The sequence below is a fragment of the Aythya fuligula genome, chromosome 1 (genome assembly GCF_009819795.1).
Source record: "Aythya fuligula isolate bAytFul2 chromosome 1, bAytFul2.pri, whole genome shotgun sequence".
Taxonomy (NCBI): Eukaryota; Metazoa; Chordata; class Aves; order Anseriformes; family Anatidae; genus Aythya; species Aythya fuligula.
The window spans coordinates 88,179,477-88,201,014 of record NC_045559.1 but is presented as its reverse complement, the minus strand read 5'-3'; the positions used below and the strand labels follow the sequence as shown (position 1 = coordinate 88,201,014).

General features: G+C 52.2%; 1 protein-coding gene across 1 annotated transcript in view; it reads left to right on the top strand.

Annotated features, from left to right (window-relative positions):
* The first annotated feature begins 3,140 nt into the window (after window positions 1-3,140).
* The window catches only part of BOC (BOC cell adhesion associated, oncogene regulated), a 40,950-nt gene continuing 22,552 nt past the window's right edge, over window positions 3,141-21,538 (top strand). The window contains exons 1-3 of the mRNA XM_032192734.1: window positions 3,141-3,164; window positions 3,542-3,637; window positions 3,938-4,040. Of these exons, the coding sequence (XP_032048625.1) occupies window positions 3,141-3,164; window positions 3,542-3,637; window positions 3,938-4,040 (223 nt within the window). The remainder of the gene's footprint in view (window positions 3,165-3,541; window positions 3,638-3,937; window positions 4,041-21,538) is intronic.

The following is a 21,538-nucleotide window of genomic DNA, read 5'->3' as shown; positions in this document are numbered from 1 at the left end:
ACCTCAGGCTGGTTGAGTTTACTCCCGCACAGATTTCCTAATATAGCCAGGCCCTATCTCTTGTCATCCCGTCCCACCCCCCTCTTTAATTTGGCTCTCTTGAGTTTTGATGACTGAATCGCTTCCTTCTTTCTTTCTCTGATTACTTTCTTAATCTTCTGCCCCTGCAAGATACTTAGATCCTGAATCCCTGTACAAATACACTTTCCTTTCTAAGCTGTTCACCAGCCAAACAAGGTTTTATTTGTTTATTTAATTTGACAAGCTGGGAGAGAAATGATCCCATTTCCTATGGATTATCGAAGTAACAAATAGCTTTACAAGAGGGTAAACAAAGCAAAACTCATGCTGAAACCCCTTTGAACCAGGGGCTTCCCATTTTCTTCCCCACTTGGGTTGGAGGCTGCTGCCCTCAGACCGGCCAGCTCCTGGAGATGCATCCTTGCCACTTTCTTGTCCTCTCTCATCAGACTCACCATGAATTCCCTACAAGGCAGCCACATGGCTTTGAGGGGGGCTTGCTGCACCTTGCCTTTGGCTCCATGGCCCAATGCCTCCTGTGGGAACAGAAAAACCTGGGGGCAAGTCCAGGAGCCTCGATGGAGGCAGGAATGCTGCACGGATTTTTGCTGGGAGTTTCACTTGACTCAAAGGCTGGGCCTGGACATCTGGAAGCATCACTGTGCACACACCTCCTGCAATGTGTATTTCTGAAATACACATTGAGAGAGGCACAAATTTGGGCTAAAATTTACAGAGAGTCAGAGTTAGTAGTGCTGATTTCCCCAGGAAAACAGCCAGGACAGCAGCGTGCAGGTCACCATTTTTCGGGGAGCCCAGGTTTGGGGGCTGGGGGCTGCCCGTCTCTCCCCCACCCCCAGCATCCCCGTCTGTTTATTGCTCCGTCCATAATTGGGAGGCATGTGTGGATGAATTAAACATAGCAGGGCGGATGAGAAAACTCTCCCTCTTAGCTGGCTGAATGAGCAAATTTAACTGAGCCTGTTACCCACTGCGTATCGTGCCGACATGCCAGGGTCCGGTTTCCTTTGAGCTCGCCCTTTCATGCGGAGTCCCTCGGTGCCCCCCGCCTTGCTCCGCACAATGTCAAACAGCTGGAGCTCCTGCGGCCCCGAGGAGGAGCCTTTGCATCCGACAGCAGCAGCAGTGGGAATTTTGCCTGGGATCGCAGAGGGCTGGGGCCAAGGATCGGGATGCTCCGGCACCTCCCGAGGGGGACGGGTCCCCCCCAGCCGCAGCTTGCCCATGGTAAAAGCTTCCTTAAACCCTACAGAATGGGGCTAAAGGAGGAGTTTTTGGCTTTATTGCTGCTTTGAACTTCAGTCAGGTCAATGACAACCTGAGGGCAGTTCTGGTGGGTGGTTTTTTAGTAAAGGGGTGCCAGCCTAGAGCCGGTGAGCTTGTCTGTGGGTGCACAGGGGGCATGGCTGCATGAACTAGCTTCCTACTTCATCCCCAAGGCATTTCTTAGAGTGATGTGGGAAGAATAGTAAATGAAGGGTGCTGCTGCACCCCACGTTTCCTCCTCCCTGTGGATAAACAGGGAATGCAATCCTGTGGGGCCGCAATCCTGGCCTTTTTTTTTTTTTTTTTTTTTTTTTTCCTAGCACGAAACAAGCCCCAGGGCACTTCTTTGCACGGGGTAGCTTTAATTCTTCTCCCTCACCTCTTTCTTCCCACCTCTGTAAGCCTAAAACTCGTCAGGGCTAATTCAATTCCTGTTTTAATTTAGGACAGTTTACGACTGCTCTAAATTAGGAAACCGCTGCTTTTCAGATAAGGCAGGTGCTAGAGGTCTCAGCACTTGTAAAAATTAGCCCACTTAGTGAGGTGTCTACATATGGATTTAGCACCTAAGGGCTGTGTTGCTGGGCAATGAAAAGAAAAAGCTTGGACTCTGGGAAACAGATCTTTAAAAGATAATTGGACAGCAAAGTTAATGCTGGGGAGGAAGGAAGTTTGTGTTCAACTTGGTAAGCCTGCCCATTCATGTGCAAGTCGAGGAGCCATCAGCACATATTTCCTTGGAACTCCAGAAACCCTGCAGACGAATCAGTTTTGAAATTTTCCGTCATAAACTGTGGAAATGAGAAACTCAAAACCAAGCAGAAACAACATCAACAACAAAAATCAGATTTAAAAACTGTATCACGCGTATCATCTATGCCCTGTGCATGGCAAAGGTGTGAGAAACCTGTTCATAGTTCGTAAACAGTCCTAGTCTGACCTTGCAGCGGCAGCAGATTTGTTTCAAACTTGTCTTTATTGCAGGACTTTTAAAGGATTTCCCAGCACCTCTGGGGTAATTTTACTAGCTTGTGTGTTGTTGGGCACATATACATCCTTTGGAGTGGAGGGAGGCAGGGAGCAGGAGCTGGTTTGGTTTAATCGCAGGGATTGGTGTCTTTGCCTTTTTTGAAGATTTGTGCCTGAAATGATTTACCCAAGGGTAAGCACTTGCCAGGGGGGATGGTTGGAAGAAAAAGTCTTCTTCTTGTCTCACTTTTCTCCACGTCCCCTTCAGAGAAGCTGTATTTGAGGGTTAATTTGTGGAGGAAACTGGTCTGCGAGGCAGCGATGGAGATGTTTGAACTCCATTCACACAACTGGGGAAACTGAGGCACGCAGTGTCGACCAGGACTTGCCCAGTCGCACCCTGCAAGCCATCACCAGAGCCTGGAGGAAGGATCTAACTCTCCTGCAGACATGCAACACGCAGAGCTGAGCATAACACAGAAACCTGGCATGGCTCGGTGTTGGCAGGTTTGCCAGAAAGAGCAGGGATGGCTGAAGAAGCTGCCCGGCTTGTGAGGCTGCGGGTCAGGGCATGCCGGGGCACGGTTGCTCATAGGTACCTCTGGCGGGTGCCTGCTGCTGAGCTGGCAGACCCGTAGGAAAGCCGTCCGACCCCTTGAATTTCAACAGGTGCTTGGCGAAACTTCCACACAACTTTCCCAACGTGGTCCCTACAGGGCGATGAGGTCAATCAGAAGGTCTACCACAACACCTCATGTGATATCCACCCCCAGAGGCTCTCACAGCCTGAACATCTCCTCCTACAACCCCAAACCCCTCAGTCCCTGATGCCCACGGTGGCACTGCCCGTCCCTCCCGACCCCATGCCGAGGCAGCCGCTCTGTGTGGTGAGCTCTGGCGGCCATCTCCCCTCCGGGCCTGGGGGAGCCATGGCCCTGCCGCCACCATCCCGCTGGCCACCCCGTTGTTGCCCTAGCCGCCACGGTGGCCTCCCTCCTTGTCAGGCCAAACTTTTCGGCCCAACTTTCCCGCTTCCGCCTGCCGGGGGGAGCGCGGCAGCCGAGCGGGCAGCAGCCCCGTGGGTGCCGGCGGCCTCCCTTCGGGGTAGGCAGCGGCCAGATGATGCTGGTTATTGTTATTGCTGGGTGTGTGTGTGTGTGTGAGGGTGAACAAGCGGCCGCTGCCTTGCTTTTTGGGGAAGGGAGTTGAATTTTGTGTTTTCTCCCTCCTCTGGCTCCTCCTCTTCATCCCTCCTCCTCCTCAGGGGGAGGGGAGGAGGGAGAGGCGCTGGGGCAGGAGTAGCCGGAGCAGGGAATTGTTTGGGAGTTCAGTCATCCAAAAGCCGTCTCCCGTATGGAGGGTCTGGCTCCCCGCGTCCTCGCTCCCCTTCCCTCCTCCTCCTCCTCCTCCTCCTCCTCCTTCTCCTCCTCCTCCTCCTCCTCCACCCGCGCTGCTCTCCCCGCCGTGCCTCAGCTCCGCATATAACCAGCCGCAAAACACCGCCGGCAACCCCCAAGTCAAGGGCCCCCACCTTCCCCTCCCTTTTTCCCCCCAAAACAGGCTTTTTTTCCTTTCTCTCTCTCTCTCTTTTTTTTTTTTTTCCTCTTTTTATTATTACTATTTTTCTTTTCTCTGTGTGTGTGTGCTGAATTCCCCGCAGATCCGGCCTGGAAGTTGCCAGCTCCTGGAGTTAAGCCTCTTTGTTGCTTCGCTCAATTTCGGGCACGGTCGCGTTCCCCCCGCCTGCTGGGCCGGAGCCCCCGGTGAGTGAAGCGGAGGGGAGCGGGCCAGGGGGGCGTCCAGCCAAAGGGGCGAGGGGCTTTCCCCCTCCTCAGCCCCCCGGCTTTGTGCCGGAGTTGGGGAAGTTGCCGTCGGGATGCCGGGAAGGGGTCAGCGGGCGCGCCAAGGAGGTGACAAGAGAAGAGCGATGTCCCGCCGGCCCCAGCCTGTGCGGGGTTTGGGTTTGTGCTGGGGCAGGTGGGATTTGGGGAGCGGGTCAGCCTCCCCCAGCCCTTCCTCCTCGGCCAGGCGGCGTTAATGGAGGGCCCGGAGCACATCCACGCCGCGGTGCTCCGGCGCTTTGCTTAAAACTTCCCCTAAGGCTTGGTCCACGACATCTCCCTGTCCTCGCCACCGGCTGGCCGAGGAGTGCGGTGGAGAGAGGGAGAAGGAAAAGAGCTGTGCAAAAAAAAAAAAAAAGAAAATGTTTTCGTCTCCTGTTGCTCCAGCTCTTGTCAAAAGCAGATGGGAGTTTGCAGGCAAGTCGCGGCCCCTGCAAACACAACCAAATACACTTTGGTTTGTGCTGTGTGAAGGGGCTTTGCTCCTGCAAAGACGAGCGTGGGTGGGTAATCTGTGAGCAAAATTTCAGTCCTTCTCTTGTGCAACGGTAGATTTTTATCGCTGGTGCAAGGACGAGGCGCGATTTGGGTTGGGGGAAGTGACTTTCTGCTCTGCGGCGGGATGCTGGAGGAGTCGTGCGTGTGTGCCTTGCTGCTGGTGCTGGAGCTTTGGCAGGTCTCGGTGGTGGCTGCAAATCGCAAATGTGCTGGGGACAAAGTGGGATGCAGCATTTGTAGCCGTGTCCAAATGAGACTTTTCCCAGTGCTCTGCATATGCTAATCATTACTTTGAAAAGTAACAAGGGGCTTTTCCCAATACCTCCAGCTGGCAAAAGGTATTTAATAGAAATCTGCTGTCTTTGAGCGCTTCCTCGGCTAATTCTGGCACCCTGAGTGTGATTTCACTGGCATTGTGGGAAAGGCAGTTCAGGTCTATTAAAGGGTTTTTTTGTCCTTGTTTGTTTTAAAGAAACTCTCTTGACCTCTCTGCAGCATTATGCAAGTGGGATAACAGGCTTCCACACACACTGTGTGCCCGCCCGTAATTCCAGGCGTGTCTTAAATTGTTTGATTTCCTTGGTGTCCAGTTCTAATTTCTATATCCCTACCACAGTATCTTTTGGGTACGTTAATTCGCAATCTGCCATTAAAGTTTATTTTCCCATGGGCTAAAAAACTATCGTGGAAAATATTAGAAGAATGTGGGTGCTTTTGCGAGTAGGGCTTTAACTTTGTTTTCTTGTTTTGAACTGCCTCAGTGTGCCTACGTTTGAAGGAGGGCTCCTACATATATATGCATAAATACATACATGCACGTGGTTTTTTCAGTGGGTTGGATATTGAGGTTTATGGCTCTGGCAAGGACTTCAGCAGAAACATTTCACGGGTTTGCAATGAAGATTTGTTCTGTTTATTTAAGTGACCTAAAGAAATGAAGGTGAAATAACTTCCCTCGCTAATGGGAGTCATCTTGGGACCTTCTAAAGTAAATAGGACAATTAGGGAGAGCTGTGAGCTCCCTGCTGAGTGAGTGATATTCTCTGACAAGAAATAAATGGAGTTTTGTTCTATGTACTTTTTTAAACCCTCCCACCCCCTCCCAGCTACAATTACAGAGGCTCATCCCACACTACAACACAGACAAGAGGTGTTTGCTGTGAGGGTTGGAGTCAGGTAGGGAGCAGTCCTCCCCGCTGGGGAAAATGAGGCAGGTTCATCTGAAGAGTGCACAAGGGTCCTGTGCAGATTTGGAAATAAGTTCAATTTCTCCTCTCTCTCGTACATACATGCACACCCATGACACCTTTCTTTGAGAGAGATCCCAGCACAAACAGCTGACACCACAAACATCTCTTCTCTGCTTGGTGCAAAGGAGAACTTTTACAGGTGAATATATGTGCTACAAACTGGCATGTGAGTCTTATGGATGCTCTGTAGCCCTGTGGTCTGGAAAATATAGCTTTTTTGTATCATGTACTGACACGATATTCCCAGTAAGTACAGGATGAGAGGCTCTTCACCACTGCAAAGTGAAGCTGGGTGCCTGGTGTTTGCAGAGGCCTTCCCAGCCAGTTGGGTGTGAGACTCTCAGTTTGGAGTTTTGCTCTTTTCAAGGACAGGTGAATTATTGCCCAGTGCAGGTGGGGTTGGGAAGTGAGCAGCCTGCTCTGTCCCCACTCTTTCCAGAGATGCTGAGGGGACACTTCCTTCCCTCAGTTAAGAAAGCTAATCTGTTTAGAGCAGACCTGATATTTTATTGTTTCTCTCCTTCCTTACTGGCTGACCATGCTTGACTAAAATACCAGGCAAGGTATGAGCGACAGGGGAGGAGAGACAACCTTCAGGTGGACACAGAGGTTTGGATGTTGAGCTGTCAGGACTGTGACCAATGCACATGCGTTGCATGAGCTTAAACAATTTCCCTCATAGCCCCGTGCCTCAGTTTCCCCCTGCAGGAAATGGGGCTGAACCCTGTGCAGGTGGGGTGAGTTGCCACCCAAATTGCCATCAAGAGCAGTGTCCCTTGTGTCTCAGGGCAGAGCTCAGACACACCAGGGGACACGAGCTTGGCCATGCTCCTCTGCACCTCCAAAATCTTTCCCTGTGTGCAGGTGGAGACAGGCCATCTCCCAAAGGGCCCCTTACCTACCAGGTTGGTAAGTCTCAATCACTCAGCCCTCAAAAAGTCCCAGCAGCAGTAGGCCAGAGTAACTCTGGGTTAACACAAGTTTCTTGGGCAATAAATAATGGTCAGCTGGTCATTTTAGTGCCCGAAACTGTGTGCCTCAGATGTATGAGGAGCAATTCCCCTGGACTTCTTTGACGTGCAAGGGTATTTTGATGTGTTACTGCTTGCGTCTTGTGGACCAGGGATTGCAAACCTCTTGGTTTAAACCATAGCCTCCCAGGCTAGGAGCTCTGCCCTGCAAAGTCTGCTGCTGGGATGGGGTATCCCACAACGCAGAAGCTCTCTTGCAAAACCTTCAGAGACTTCCTGTTTCTGGTTAGACTGAAAACATCCTGAGGGAAAAACCTGCTGCTGTGTACTTTGGTGCTCCTGTGGTCAAGGCTCAGCTTAAAAGGTTGTTAAGTATTCCAGCTCCTAGGCCACAAGGACAATTTGCAGGGTAATGAATAAAGGGATTGCAGGTCCCGGTGAAGACCGGCTTCCATTTTTTATTTTTTTTTTCTCCTAAATGTATTTTTGAGCAACTGTTCGACCAAATGCATCGCAAACATCTTTCCTGACTTCCTGATGCCTGGTTCAGTCCTTCTTGGCCCTGAATCCCACGGCATTGTTCCCGCTGCTCCCTTGGCTGAGCGCAGCGCTCGCAGGACGGGAAGCCTCCAAAATTTGCTTTGCACGCACATTTGCGCGCAAGGCTCCTTCAAATCTGCTCTCCACAGGAGCGTGGGGTGGGCTCCAGCAGCACAGCAGAGACAAAAGGGGCTGGAGCACGGTGGAAGCGGAGGAGCTCGGAGAGTTGTTTGTTGTAGGGGAAAAGCCTGCGGTGCTGAAGCTGCCGCGGGCAGTGCAGGGTTTTGTACGTAAACAGGGAACGACAGATCCCTGCCCTGAGGAGCCTGCATGCTCCTTTTATTAAAAGGGCCCCTTTTCTTCCCTGCAAGAGGACAAGCAGGCTGAGGGGCTCAGCTGTGCCTGATGGAGTTGTTAGCAGAGCACCTGGCACAGAGGAGGCTCAGTGGCTGAGAGGGGCTCTCGGGCTGCTCTTGTGCATTACAGGAGGGCTCGAGCAGGAGCCAGTGCCAATTTATTTTGGCTCTGCCGGGACTGATGGAGGAAAATGTGCTTCGGGGAGCGTGTGGGACGTGCTTGAGCTTCTTCGCCCTCTTTGTGGGCAGCGTGCCAGCGCAGAGGTGAGAGCCAAATTTTACCCTCCCTTTCAGCTCGGCTGCTCCGGGGATGCTGCAGCCCTGTGGCCAAAACTTTCCCCGAGCTCCCCTCAGACGTGGGGCTGGCGACTGCACCTTGTGCCCGTGCAGCGGGTCGGAGGCTGGCTGGGCATCGTCCAAACCACGCAGCAGCGTGTTGCTGCTATGAAAACCCGCTGCCGTGGGGATCACAAGAGGTTTGGGGCCGTGGTGTGTGTCTGTGAGAGCCAGATGGTGGCCTGGAAAGCGGGCACCTTCTGTGAGCTCCTGCTCCTGGCAGAGGGAGCGAGTCTTTCACCCCGAGCCCCGTGATGGCGATGCCATTTTTGCTCTGCAAGGTCTGCGCTGGTTGGAAAAGGGATTAGCCAGCCAGTCCTGCACTTGTGCAGAGCTGTGGCCCCACAGCCCTGCCAAGTGCAAGGATGGGTTTGCTGCCTGCCATGCCAGCGAGTCTGAACAAGCTTCTGTGTCTAAAGGCTGTGCATCGGGCTCTTCTGTCCCTTAAATCCTAAAAGTGGAGAGAAAAAGGGTGTGAAGGTCCCTGTCAGAGTTGCGTTGGCAGCTTTCAGGTATCACAGGGAGGTTGCTTTTTGTTTTATTGCCTAACTAACAGAGGACAGGTGAGGCAGAGCTCAATGTTGGGCTTGGTGTGGTAAAGAAAGCTTGTGCAGAAGCAAACCTACTGAGGTAGTGTTTGAGAAATAAACCTCAAATGTGGGTGCACTGGCCTGAAATATACCATTTATATGCAAAAAGCAGCTTCCTTTGGTAATGTCACTCTCACTTATTGTGCTACTTTGAGGAAGAGCAGCTACCCGGCTCAGTGATGCCAGCCTTTTAGGGCAGGAGAGCTGGCTTTGGTTCTTTGCATCCCGATTCCCCCCCGGCTTAGGGCAAGTTTCCTCAGTTCTCCACCTGCACAACCTGAGAGCGGCGCTTCCCTGCCTCCTTGTGGTGCCGAGGGTAGGGCTGCTGGAGATCCGCAGAGGCCGTGGCTTTGCTGGCTGCCACAAAAACCCTCTTGGATTAGGACCGCCGTGGGTTTCAGCTGCTGCGGTCGCCTCAGGGGACGTCCACCCGTGCGTGCGGGGTGGATGTGGGCTCTGGTTTTGCTCTGGGGGCAGGCTGGCTGTCCGGCTGGAGAGGAGCCGCTCGCTGAGCAGGACCCGTGGGGAGCCTAGCGTAGGTAGCAGCCCTGCAGCTGCAGCAAATTTATGGCTGCAGCCAGCGGTGGTACAGAGAGGCCATTGTAGTCTTATGTACTACTGTACAGTGTGTATCTCGACAAGCAAAGTGGCTCCTGTTTTTTTTTTTTTTTTTTTTTTTTTTTCCCTCCTCCTCTCCATCCCTCCGTGTCTAGCTTTATGAAGTTCCACCCCTTAAATTGCAAATTTGGCCTTATCTTCAAAGAAGCCCTCTGGTGCCAAGCTTTTAAAGGTAGGTAGGAGGCAAGAGCAAAAACATCAAATCCATTAACAGCCCGGTTGCCAGAGAAAATGTTTTTTAAAACAAAATCTGAAAGTTTAGTGTTCGAGATCCAACACCAAGATTGAATACAAGTATGGGCCTTGTCCCCGGAGAGTGGCAGTACTGGGAATATGCTGGCAGAGACCACGGAACGAGGATTCTTGTGCATGCACGCACACAAATAGACAATTATTTGGAAGCCAATGGCGTTCTGGATGCTGAATAATAATTTACTTCAGCTAGCGCCTTCTGTCCCAAGTTGCTCCCTGGGCTGTAGCTGACGTGGAGCCTTCTCGTGGCTCCAGCCCTCTGCTGGATGGCAGTCCCCTCTGGGGCAGGAAGGTGGTGCTTGCTTGCACGTTTCTTGGCCGTGGGTGGTAAAAGGGACGAGCTGGCCCCGCTTCTTCAGAGCCCGCTGCTGTGCCTGAGCGATTCCTTTGGCCCCCCTGAATCTAAGCTGATGGTGAATGTGATTTATTTGTTGTTTTTCCCCCCTCACCGAAAGCTGCTTGTTGAACAAACCCAAGCACTGTCAGGTTGAAGGGGTGGGTTCGAGTCACGGTGTCAGGAGATGTTTTCAGAAACGCACTGGGTGGGATTTTTCAGGAGCACCTGGCGTGACTTAATGGCACGGTGGAGAGTTTCTGCCAGCCTTTGCATCCCCGTGGGGACTTCCTTACCCCTCAGCTGGCCAAGCTGGACATCTGGCGTGTAGCTCTTGGGCACCTCTGGAGCCTGATGCTTGTGGGGTGAGTCAGGGCTGTGAGAAGACGGAGCACAGAGGGCTCCTAAGAGAGGCATGAAGCTGCTCTAGATGTGTCCATCATCACCAGGGACACGTCCAAAGCTGGAGCTGGCCTTAAGAAGAGAGATCTTTGCTTCAGAGGAGGCGAGGAGTAGATCTCGTGTGCCAACCTGTGCCTGAGCACTTGACCTAATGGTGTAGAGGAAGAGTGTGAGGCAGCGCAAGGCTGACTTGCTTTGGAGGACCTTGCCCCTCTTGCACCACCTCAGCAGTGGTGAACATTGCACGAGTAGCTTAGTGCCTTGGCACCTGAGCTCCAGGTCCTGTTGGAGACTTCTGCCCAGCCAGCAGAGAGGGAGAAGGTCTCAGGTTGGTGGTCAGCCATGCTCGGTGACCGTGCAGCCCGTGGGCTCCACAAACACACAGCACAAGCTGTGGGACCCTGCTGACTGCCTCATGGAGTCTGCTGGCTTTTGTGCAAGCAAGGGTCAACTATTTGTGTTAACACACTAGGTTAAGCAGGAACATACGTGCTGTTTGTACAGTGGTAGGGTTTTCCTCATGATTGCCTGGCTGCAGATTTGGGGTGGAGGGAGAAGAAGCACAAAGTGGACAATGTCAAGAGCAAAGTGGCAAGTCCATGTTTATCATTGATGCCTGACCACCTCGCCTGCTCTCTGCCCTCTAATCTGCCTCCCCTGGGATAACTTTGGACACCCCTAACATCCGAGCCACTTCAAAGAACCACCTTCCCAAAAATTTCCCAAACGAGTGACCAAGCAAACAAGCACGGATTTCAGCAGCCACAAAAATCTGAGCGTAACCCAGTTTGTGCGTAGCCAAAGCATTGAAGATAAGTAGAGGTTTCTTAACACTGGCTCCCTGGGCAAAGGCCTGAGGAAGGTCTGCCACGCCACCACTGTATTCCAAAACCTAAATTATTATTTGTATTGTAGTAGTGTCTACAAGGTTTAACTGAGACGGGGACCCAGCCACGTTAGATGCTGTTGAAACAGCAAGACAAAAGCAGGACCAGAGATGAAAATAAAGGATGAAGAAGGACTTGTGTGCCTTGAGATCACTCGGCACGTTGGGGCTGGAGCTTACTATGGACACTGTTGCCTGATACCCAGCCCTGTGCTGCATCCTCCACCTTGCCCTGCTCTTCAGAAGAGCATCACTGGGGATATTTTGCCTCAGAGCTCTCTTCAGCTGAGAGTTGTCCATAGCAGAGTTTCATCTTCATTAGCCCTTGCATCAGTCAACGAAGGATGGTGGCTCCAGTGAGTGGTTGTCCAGCTGGGGCTCCTGGCACCGCAGGTGTTGTTGGTAGTGTCTTGCCCCAGCAGGACTTGGTGGCTGAGGGGAAGGGAATGACTTCGGTTCTCTCCTGTCAGCTGGTTTTTGGTTGTGGTGTGGTGCTTTGAAGGATAGCTGGGAGAGCGGGGAGCCAGCGTAATGAAAGTGCGTGCTGCGAGCAAAACGGTCTCGCTGCATAAATACCGCGTGCCTTCTTTCTCCAGGGGTCTGGGACCGTGCTCCTCCTGCTCTGGAGGCACTTAATTTTAGCACACGAGCCAAGGATGAGCTCTAGCAGACACTGCCAAGGCCAAGCCCACATGCTGCAGCCCAGATGCAAGAGGACGCGCTGCTTGCTAATCTGCAGTCAGCACATAAATACCGTGTGTTGCAGGGAGGTGCAGGAGGAGGGATGAGGAATAAAAGAGCTGCTCTTCCTGAGAGCTCCCGACCACGTTGAACATTGGGCTGGGGACATGCTGGGTGTCTGGATGTTCAGCTCCTGCTTGGTGCAGGTAGCCCAGGATGCTGTGGGGGGGGGTAGAAAAAAAAAAAAAAAAAAAAAAAAAAAAAAGGGTTGTGCCACCCATCTCTCCTCATGCTTAGTGAAAATAACATCTCTCTTCTTCCCAGCATACGCATCCCTCTCAGTTCTGCTTTCTTCTCGGACTTGGCAATGGGAAATGATACTGGGATTACAGTGGGTCCTGCGAACGCGCGCCCGTTCCCCAAGCACGTGCTGCCTCCTAAAGGATGTGGGGGCTGCTGCTGGGCCCTCATGCCTCCCTCCTTCCCAATTTCCTGGCTTCAATTCACCCTCTTCTGCCTGAGGTCCCTGTGTTGGGGCCGAGCAAGGCTTGTTGGGCCATATCCCGAGCGCCCCTGTCCTTACTTGTTCTGGGGAGGGCTGATAAGGCACCGCTGGCGGTGCCTCCGCGCTGCTGGAGCGCGACCCGAGGCGAGCGCAGGGCGCTGGCGTGTCGGAGCGGGTTTGGGGAGCCCTTGCCCAGGCAGGCAAGGCTGCAGCCTCCCCAGAGGCCGCTCTTGGAGACAGACCAGCCTCCCTGGAAAGGGGAGCCATGGCTCCGCTTCCCTCCTTCCCCTCATTACCCGCAGATTGGGGCCCAGGGGTCCAGAGGTGAACTTATCAGCATTTCAGATCTCCTGACGCTGGGCCTGGAGGTGTTTGTGTGGACCCAGCTCCCTTCAGGTGGCCGGAGGAGAGGCTCAGCAAGGCTGGCAGACACGGCGTGTGGCAGGCCAGGAGGCCTCAGCAGGACATCTCTGAGCCATAGCAAGGCAGCCTTGGCAGGGAGCCTGCAGCCTGGAGCCTCCAGGGCTTTCTGCTGAAGCAGTCGATAAGTAAAAGCTGCTGGTAGATAAGGGATAGGAAGGCAGATCCTAAAATAGAGAGCATTGGAAAGTCACGCCTGGGGTGGCCTTCGAGGGATCGCCTCCACCACAGACTCCTCGCGTGCTGTTCCTGAAGGTCTCCTTAACTACTGAGGCCCTTATTGGGGGCTGTAAAATAAATAAATAAATAAATAAATCGTTTTCCATGTAACACTTCTGTAGTCAATAGAGAAAGCTGGCAGAGGTTTCTCTGTGGCTTTTATAGCAGGGGCTCCCCAGGGGCTTTGCTGAGGTACAGAGCCCCAGAGGCTGCGAGGGGTCTGTTCCCCTCTTGCACGAGGGAGGACGCCCCTACCAGATGTTTGTTATCGGCAGGGCAGGGAGGGCTGGAAAACAGACAGACTTCAGCTGGCGAGAAGCACAGAGGGAAATTATCATCGTTTCCCTATTAGGCTTGTAGAGGGAGTGCTGGAAGCTGCTTTTTGTCCCGTTGTTACACTTCATGTTTAGATAGCTTATCTCTTTCATGAGAGACTTAAATCCTGAAGCGTGTTGTAGATGTGACTACCTGAGAGTGGTTTGCTTTATCCATCCCAGAACAGGGCATGGCAGATGCCCAACAGGACTTGAAATCGTGGAGCAGCACTTCCTCAAAACTGAGGGGTACTTCTCATCCTAAAAGAGTTTATGGCATTTTGCAAGATAACAAATGATCAATGTTTTCCATACTGATATGTCTGAGATTGGATTTCCCTTGTATGGACGAGTTTGCCCAGTTGCTAAAGAGTGAGGAAAAAGTCTTTCTTCCTTCTCAATTCTCACATTGCCTGTGTGGTCTGTAGCAAGTGACGGTATATAGTGTACTTTGGAGGGGATGGTGTTGGGGTAGGTACTGAGCTGGTCTACAGATGACTTTGCACAGAACAGTGAAAGTTTTTTCTAGGGGTATTTGGTGCTATGGGACAGTCACAGACTTCCCTTCTCAAAGAAGGCGTTGACAGGCTCTGTAAGCAATTAGAGAGGCATTCTTTGAGGCAGAGGATGTCTTTTTATTGCAGTTTTGTAGAGTACCTAATGCTGTTGTCTTAAAAGAACATCTGTAAAATAAGAGACTCGAATGTTCCCTATTTTCCTTTACTGGACAGGTAACGTGAGGATCTTTGGAAGACCCAAAGAGTTTTGTTTCTTTTTCCCTGATAGACAACTGAGCAAATACCAGAGGCCGCATCTTTCAAGAATTTCTTGTGCTCATCGGCGTACATTAAGAAATGGATGCTAGATTCCTGCCTGCTCTGCATCTCCCATTGCCAGCCCCCCAGGGCCTGGTGGCTGGTTATGGTGTGTCACTGCTTCTGCCCGGTCTCCTCCCTGGGTACAGTCCTCTCCAAAAGTGACTAAGCACATAAAGCAAGGATTGGGTCATTGGTTTTTTGGTCTATTTTTTTTTTTTCTTCCCCTATTCTAGCACAGACATTGACCACAGTCATGCATTTGTTTTTTCTCTCTTACTTCCAAATGCAGTCACATAACAATAGCTTGGAAAAAAAAAAATATTGGAAGCAATTTGGTCGTGGATTTGTTTCCTTTTTTGGGCTAGGAGAAGTGGCTGAGCGTTGGGGTGAGGAGGCCTGGAGCTCCGAGCCATCTTTCTCTGGGTTTAATGGGCTCCATCCTGCTCAAACGAGAAGCGCTGTGGAAAGCCATCCTTTTGGGGGCAAGCACTTCCATTGCTCTGTGTGCAGGGCCTCGGGCTGGGGACCTTTTTTTCCTCAGCTGGCTCCAAGACATGATTTGCTATTTACGTAACAGCCAAGTCTTGCACAGACGCTGCTGAACAGGCTTTGTCTGGCGGACAGGGGAAGGGCTGGGGGAGAAATGCTGCTTCCCCTGTCAGACTTCTTCTCAAGTGGGTGGCTGTTTGCTTTCCTTAGTAGATCGCTAATAGAAGGTGGTGGGTGTTGTTGTAATCCTTACTATTTTACGTAGGACGTCACGACAGGTGGTGGTTTTGAATATTTATTTTTTTTTACAGCTGTAGAAACAGATTACTCGCTAAAAGAAGTTGACAAGGATGGAGGAGTGAGAGCTGATGAGGGATGGGATGATCTGGTATGAGGAAGACAGGTCAGGGTGCTGGGCGGTACCCTCACAAGGAATGGGAGAAGTGTTTTGCAGACAGGACTGGGGGATATCTTTGGGTCCTGAGAGAAGGCACCACCTTTTGCAAGACAAATAGAAGGCCATCAGGTGGGACAAGAACGAGACCGGCACGCTGGTCAGGAGGGTGCTCGGCTGTTAAAATCCCAAACAATGCAGGCAATGAAATCCTGAAACTTTATCCATGGTTCAGTGGATTTGGTCCTTATGGGAGGGAAAGCGTCAGCAAGTGGAGCTTACACATACCAGAGAGGGAATGCCACTTGCAAAAGGCTAGAGCAGTAGGTGAAGTTCTCGGATCACAGGAAGTTTCCTTAAAGTATTTATTTATTTATGGCTTTGCTGAAAAAAAAAAAAATAAAAATTTGCAACCAGCTGTGTTTAAAAATATACCAGTAACGAGATACTTAAAGAAAAGGAGTCAATCTCTCCCCCTCCTGACGTGTTGACCACGGCAGGGCCCGGCAGCCTCCAGCGCCAGCCTGGGGCTCTGGGGGATCGCCCTCTGGCCCTGCTCCAGGGGCAGCCAGGGCTGGCTTTGCCCGGGCTGCTGAGGAGCCTTGAACTGTCTCTGACAGCCCCAGTGGGGAAATGCGGGAATGAGGAGGAGGAGGGGAAGCCGAGGGCTTTTGTACTGAGGGAACAAAAAAACATCCTCCGCGCGTCCCCGGCTTCAGGATCCGCAGGCTGTCCAAACTGGCTTGCGTTTTCTGTGGTGATTTTTTTTCCCCCTCTCCTTAAACGCTTCTTTAACTGATGTGATTGTTGTGTTTTTGGCTGGAGGGTGTCTGTTTGGGAGCCTGAAGCCGTCTGGGGCTCATCTTTTGGCCCATCCAGCTGACCTTCAAAGTACACACAACCCTCTTCCTCTAGGACTCCCGGTGGCTTTGCTGAGGCCAGGCCTTCGTGTTTGGCGCTGAAGGCAGAGAGGCCACCAAACAGGCCAGCTGGCTGGGCTGCGTCCTCCAACCTTCTTCCCATGAGGTCTCAGGGGGTGGTTTGGCCTTGTGGCAAAACCTTTTGGGGGTAAAATATTCAGAGTGTGGCCCAGGGACCAGCACAAGATAGGAGCATTTGGTCTCCACTAGCCCTGGGTGCCCCTTTCTGCCATCCAGGAGAGCTGCAGCTATGGGAGAGGTGAAAAACGTATCCAGTGGTAGGCAGGAAAACATGAAAACATTTTGAGGAAGAAGGTGCTTCTGGTGACGGTCTGGACAGGCAAAGCAAGTTAGGTTTGGGCCTAGGTGGAGGGTTGCATGGAAAAGTCTTGTCTCCTCTGGGCCCGTTGGTTTTGGCCCCAAGATGACACGACATATCACAAGGGAAAAACCTCTCCCCTCTGTTTCCTTTCTCCACCACTGGTAGCTAATCAAGATTCAGTTTTAATGACTTCCCTCTACTCTCTCTGCTTCCTCTCCCCCTGCCCCACACATGCCTTTTTTTATATTATTTTTTAATGCATTTCTTTTTGGCAGGAGTTAAAACGCGAGAAGCATTTGGACCAAGATGAAACCAGTCGAGGAACATGTTGGGCAGTGCAATGCTTTGTTCTGAGTTCAGGGGGAGAAGAGGGGGAAGCGAGGGGAGGGAGGGATGTCATTTCCCAGATGGGGACCCTGCCAAAGATGTTCTTGCTTTGGAAAGCAAAGAGCGGTTTTGAGGTTATACCAGCTTTAACCCTTTGTCATTCCACTTCTGTCACACAGGGAAGCTCCAAAGTTGTAGTCCTAAAATGTTGGCTGCTTTTTGCTGTGTAGCCCAGGTGACCTGAACAGTCCCAAGCCAAAGTTTGCTCTTGTGACTGAGGACTGACGGCAGCCCCAGGTTCTTACTGCTGGAAAACAGAGAGTGGATGAGAAATCTGCGTTTGTTTATCAACAAGGGTCCAGAAATGGTGTGGTTGCTGTTCAGAAAACAAAATCAGCTTTCTCCCCATGGGGAGTCAGGACTGCTGTGCCGTTTCCTGCCCTGCCAGAAGCACCTGGTGGGATTTGGGATGCTGCTGAACTCTGCTTCAGCTGTTCCCATCAAGGGGCCTCACGATGTGCAAGACGCTTTGGAAACACCTCGTCCTTCAGCACCTGGGGCCAGAGGAGCCCTGCCAGGGGGGCATTGGAGGGCATGGCAGGGTGTGAAGCCTACACAGGCACATTCTGCTGTACAGGCGACTGCCTTGGGCCACAAATACCGCCACGGTACGTGGGCTGCTGATTTAATTGCCCCAGGGATGTTGCCCAGTAGCTGAGGGTGAGAATACAGGGAAGGGAAAGTTAAAGCCACGGGATCTTTTCATTAAGATGTTTTCTTGCAGCACTTATGTCAGGTCTCCAGAGGAGGTCATGCTCCTCCTGATTAAAAACCCTAGGGCTCAAACTGTGGTGTTGGGCAGTTTGATGGTGTGGAGACTTGGACCAATGGCATAAACACCCTGATGATACAAAATGCATAAATGTCCCGTAGTATACACCCAGGCAGATAGTTCGTGGCTGCTAAACCTGAAAGATCTTTCTTCATGGGGACCAGCAGTCTCTCTAGCCCTCCAATCTCTCATAACCCCCTTTCATCCAGATAAGGGGAAAATAACTTCCCTAATCCCCCCACAAACCTCTTGAACATAGCCACGACCTTCATCTCCAAAGAAGGTGTCAGTAACTTTGGTCTGGAGACCATAAGCTTCCTCTCCCCAGCAGCTGTGGCAGCAATGTGTGAATTTTTGGTCTCTTGCACGTAGCTCAGATGGTCCCAGATGTGCCACGGGGTGGCTACAGCAGCAAGGCTGTGGGCGCAGTGGTCACCAGGAGCAATGTGCCCAGTGCTGGCCTTGAAACATGCCTTGTGTCCTGCGTGCTTCTTTCTAGGCTGCCAAGAGGGGCCTGATCTGGAGCTAATGAATATCTGTGATATTGGGTTTCACCTGTCGGGGCGGGGTGGAACCATGGATAGGGAGCACTGACCGACGGGCAGGCTTTTGAGTGAGTGGGAAGCAAAGTTTCCCTCCTATGCTTCACTGCACGACTAAAAGACGTTTCCTTTGCCTCCTCAGTCTGCTCTGCCCGCACCTACCTGGCTCTCTGACAGTATTTTGAAGGCGAGACTTGCTTCTCGTTCTGCTGACCTAGTGGTGGTCTTCCTCTTGTAGCTCAGCCCCCTGGCTCCACAATGGGCTCGGGTGGGCTGCGACAGCCGACCACGGGGCGCTGGCACACGGTGGCACGTTGCCTCGGCTGCTGCTCCTTCCTTCCCTGTTTGCTTAGTTCTTGGCAGCCGGCTGTCTGAATGTTTGTAGCTCAATGTTGTTTGAACGCTGCAGTGTTTGCTTGACAAACACTTTCCCCGGAGTCTGTGATTACGGAAAGTTTAGTCTGACGAGGCCCGCTGAATTATCCTGTTCTCTGTTGTCAATAATCTCTTGGATGTTGTCTCCCTTAACCGCAATATTTTGTGTGTGGTGCAAATTCTTTTCTTTCCCCTTGTTGTAATCAGCCTGCCCCTCCCTGCTTGGTTCAGCTGATGAAGCTGTAACCCTAGGATGCTGACATCTGTACTTTGCTAATCCAGAAATCCTGGGGCTACCAGGAAGCAGGATAAATAATAAGACCGCATACCTGTCTGGCACCTGAGAATCCCAAGCAGCCTGACGCACGTACTGCTTGCACCGCCTGGGGTTTGCCATTCCTGTTTCCTCAGCCCGGGAAGCTGAGGCACAAGGTAGGGCCATGTTTTGTCCAAAATATGAAGTTAAATGTGGAGTCATAACCTCCGTGACCGAGTTGCTGTCCCTCTTTGTCTTCCAAAATGTGAACCCTCAAAAGAAAGCGATTGGAGTGGGCTGCGCGGTTTCAAGCAAGACTTTATTTGCAGTGATCCACGGCCGTTTTGGCACCCCAAAAATCCAATCAGAGAGAAAAAAAGCAATTGTGGGATTTCTCCAGGGTAAGTTGCATTCCTTGGCTGCGGCCAGACATCCCTAACATGGCTCGCAGGAGGGGCGATGTCAAAGCACCGTGTCTTGTGGTCAGCTCGGTGGTTTGGAGAGATGCTGAGGGACAAGCGCTCGCGGCGGTTCTGGGGAGGGGAAAGACCTCGCTGTGCTTCAGGGGAGGTAATGAGACCCCTGGAAATCTGCCTGCAGGGGGCCGAGTGGCCAGGCTGGGCCGCTGCTGGTTTCCTTACCACCTCCAAGCCATGGGCCTGCCAAAATAACCAGGGCTGGCTTACAGCTTTGGGTGGAAACCACAGGCAAACCACGTCGAATCGCTGGACTCTACCCCAAACCAGGCAATGTGCACGGGCTCCTGTTTAGCATCACTCGGGGATGACGGGGAGAGGAGAGAGACGGAGGAAAGCTGGGGTGGCTCCGGCGTTGACATGAGGCCGTAGGTAGCCTGCAAATGCCGTTCCCACGGCTGGATCATACCGGTGAGAGCCGAATAATGCCCCAGCAGACGTCCCCTGGGAGCTGGGGTGTAAGAGGAGGAATATTTTGTCTGCAGCCCTTTCAGAAAGGGACAGTTGGGGGGTGGGGGGAAGGAAGAAAAAAAAAAAAGGCTGGTGAGATGAGGATTAGGGTGAATGCGTGCCCTCGAGGCACGTAATCTCCGCTGAGGCTTTGGGGAAGTTGGGTCGGTGATCCCAGCACCGGGGGCCGACCCCCTGCAGCAGGGATAGGAAACCCTCGGGCTGAGCGAGCCCCGGGGGGTAAAAGCGTATTTGTTTTTCTCCTGCTGCATCAAGAATATACATGGCAGGGAGGCAAGCGTGTGCAAAAACACGCTATAGGGAAGGGGGGGATGAGCACGGTGCTGAATAGCTCAGGAAATGTAAAAGAGCTGCATCCACGCAGAGCACGAGAGCGGCACCCTCACGTACATGCCCGGGTTTTTAATGCGTCGCACTCTTCCCTTGGTGCTGGGGCTCCCCCAGCTCTTTTCACTCTGCCCTTTCCTCCTCTTCCCCCTTCTCCCATGTGCTTTTATTCCTCCCGCGAGCAGAGCAGCGTGCGCCAAATCCAACTTCACAGCTGGCTCGGCTCCACGTGTTTGTTTTCTGTGCCTGCGCGGCGCTTGCCAGCGCCGCTTGCGCCCTTGCTCCGAGGTGGAGGCAGGGGGGGGAGAGAGCAGGGGCGGTGGGGAGGGAAACAGGAGCAGGCTGCTGCTTTCCAAACCCTTATTTGTTTAAAGCTTAAGCCTGTTTGAGAGCGCCTTTTTGGAGTGAGGGGTAAGTGGCAGGGGCGGGATGCGGGGGAATGGAGAAAGTAAACTGTGTGTCAAGGAAAGCAAACTTTGCAGCTGGAATTGCTGCTGGTGCTCATTGTGTGAAGGGGCCGGGGAGGTGCCTCCGGCTCCGGGGACGTGCCGGCCCTCTCGGCGCGGACACGAGCGTGAAAGGATGAGGATGGAGAGCAGGGAGCTGGCGAGGGACCGGCACCGTGCCACAGCGCTGGCAGCTGGCACGTGGGTGCTGCTGCCCAGCAAGCGCTGGTGGGGGGTCCGCATCGAGCACGGCAGCGTTTGGAGAAGTGTTCATTACTGGGATGATAAATGGGGCAGAAGGGTGCGCAGAAATTACCTTAAACAACAAAAAAAAAGCATCGGGATGCAGGGCAGTGTGACAGCTGGGTGCTGAGCCCGTGCCCCACCTAGGTGCTGGGCACCAGCCGGGGGGTTTTCTGTGGGTGCTCATCAATGTCCCTTTATTTTGCTGCCCTCGAGCTTCCTCTTGTGTTTTTTGGAGCAGTGACATGTTTTCCTGGGGAAATCAGTCCCAGCAGAGAGTCCTAGAGGCTTTTGACCTGCTCCCATAACCAAAATGATGATTGCTGGTGAGGAGCATTTGAGTGACAGCAATGGAGAGGAAAAACTCCCATTCATTACCAACCTCTAAAAAAAAAAAAAAAAAAAAAAAAAGGTAAAACCCCTCTTAAATACGATCTTCAAAGGCCAGGAAAAATGGACTTGTGCTCTTTTGCATCCCAGCAACAAGTCGTTGCTGAAAGGAGTGCAAACGAGAAGGCAGTTTTTCTTTATGGTGGTGATGGGGATGCCTCTAAAGCCAGCCATCTGGGGATTAAACTTTGTATTGACGTTACTGGCGAGCACTTTGTCCTGTCTCTTTTGTATGCTCTTCTGGATTTTGATGTCAACTGTGTTAAACTAGCCTTGCACTTGTTAATGCAATTTCTGGGCCTGCTCCCATTGAAGTCGTGGCAAAGATCACGCCGAGTTTGGAGGCAGCAGGATCAAGTCCTCTGCTACGATCATCTCAGTGCGCTGTTTTAGCAGGTATTTCTGACGTGTATTTCATATAGGCTTGGTTGTTTTTTTTTGACTGTTAATGCTGCAACTGTTGTAGGTGCCCTCGCTGCCAAATACACCCAGGACAAAGGCTCAAAAGCTAGGAAAGTAGCCAAGGCTTCTCTCTGCCCCATCAGGAAACTTTCCCCATTGCCACTGCCCCCAAGCAAAACTTAACAGTTTGTCGCTGGCACTTTCTATGGGCTTTTCTG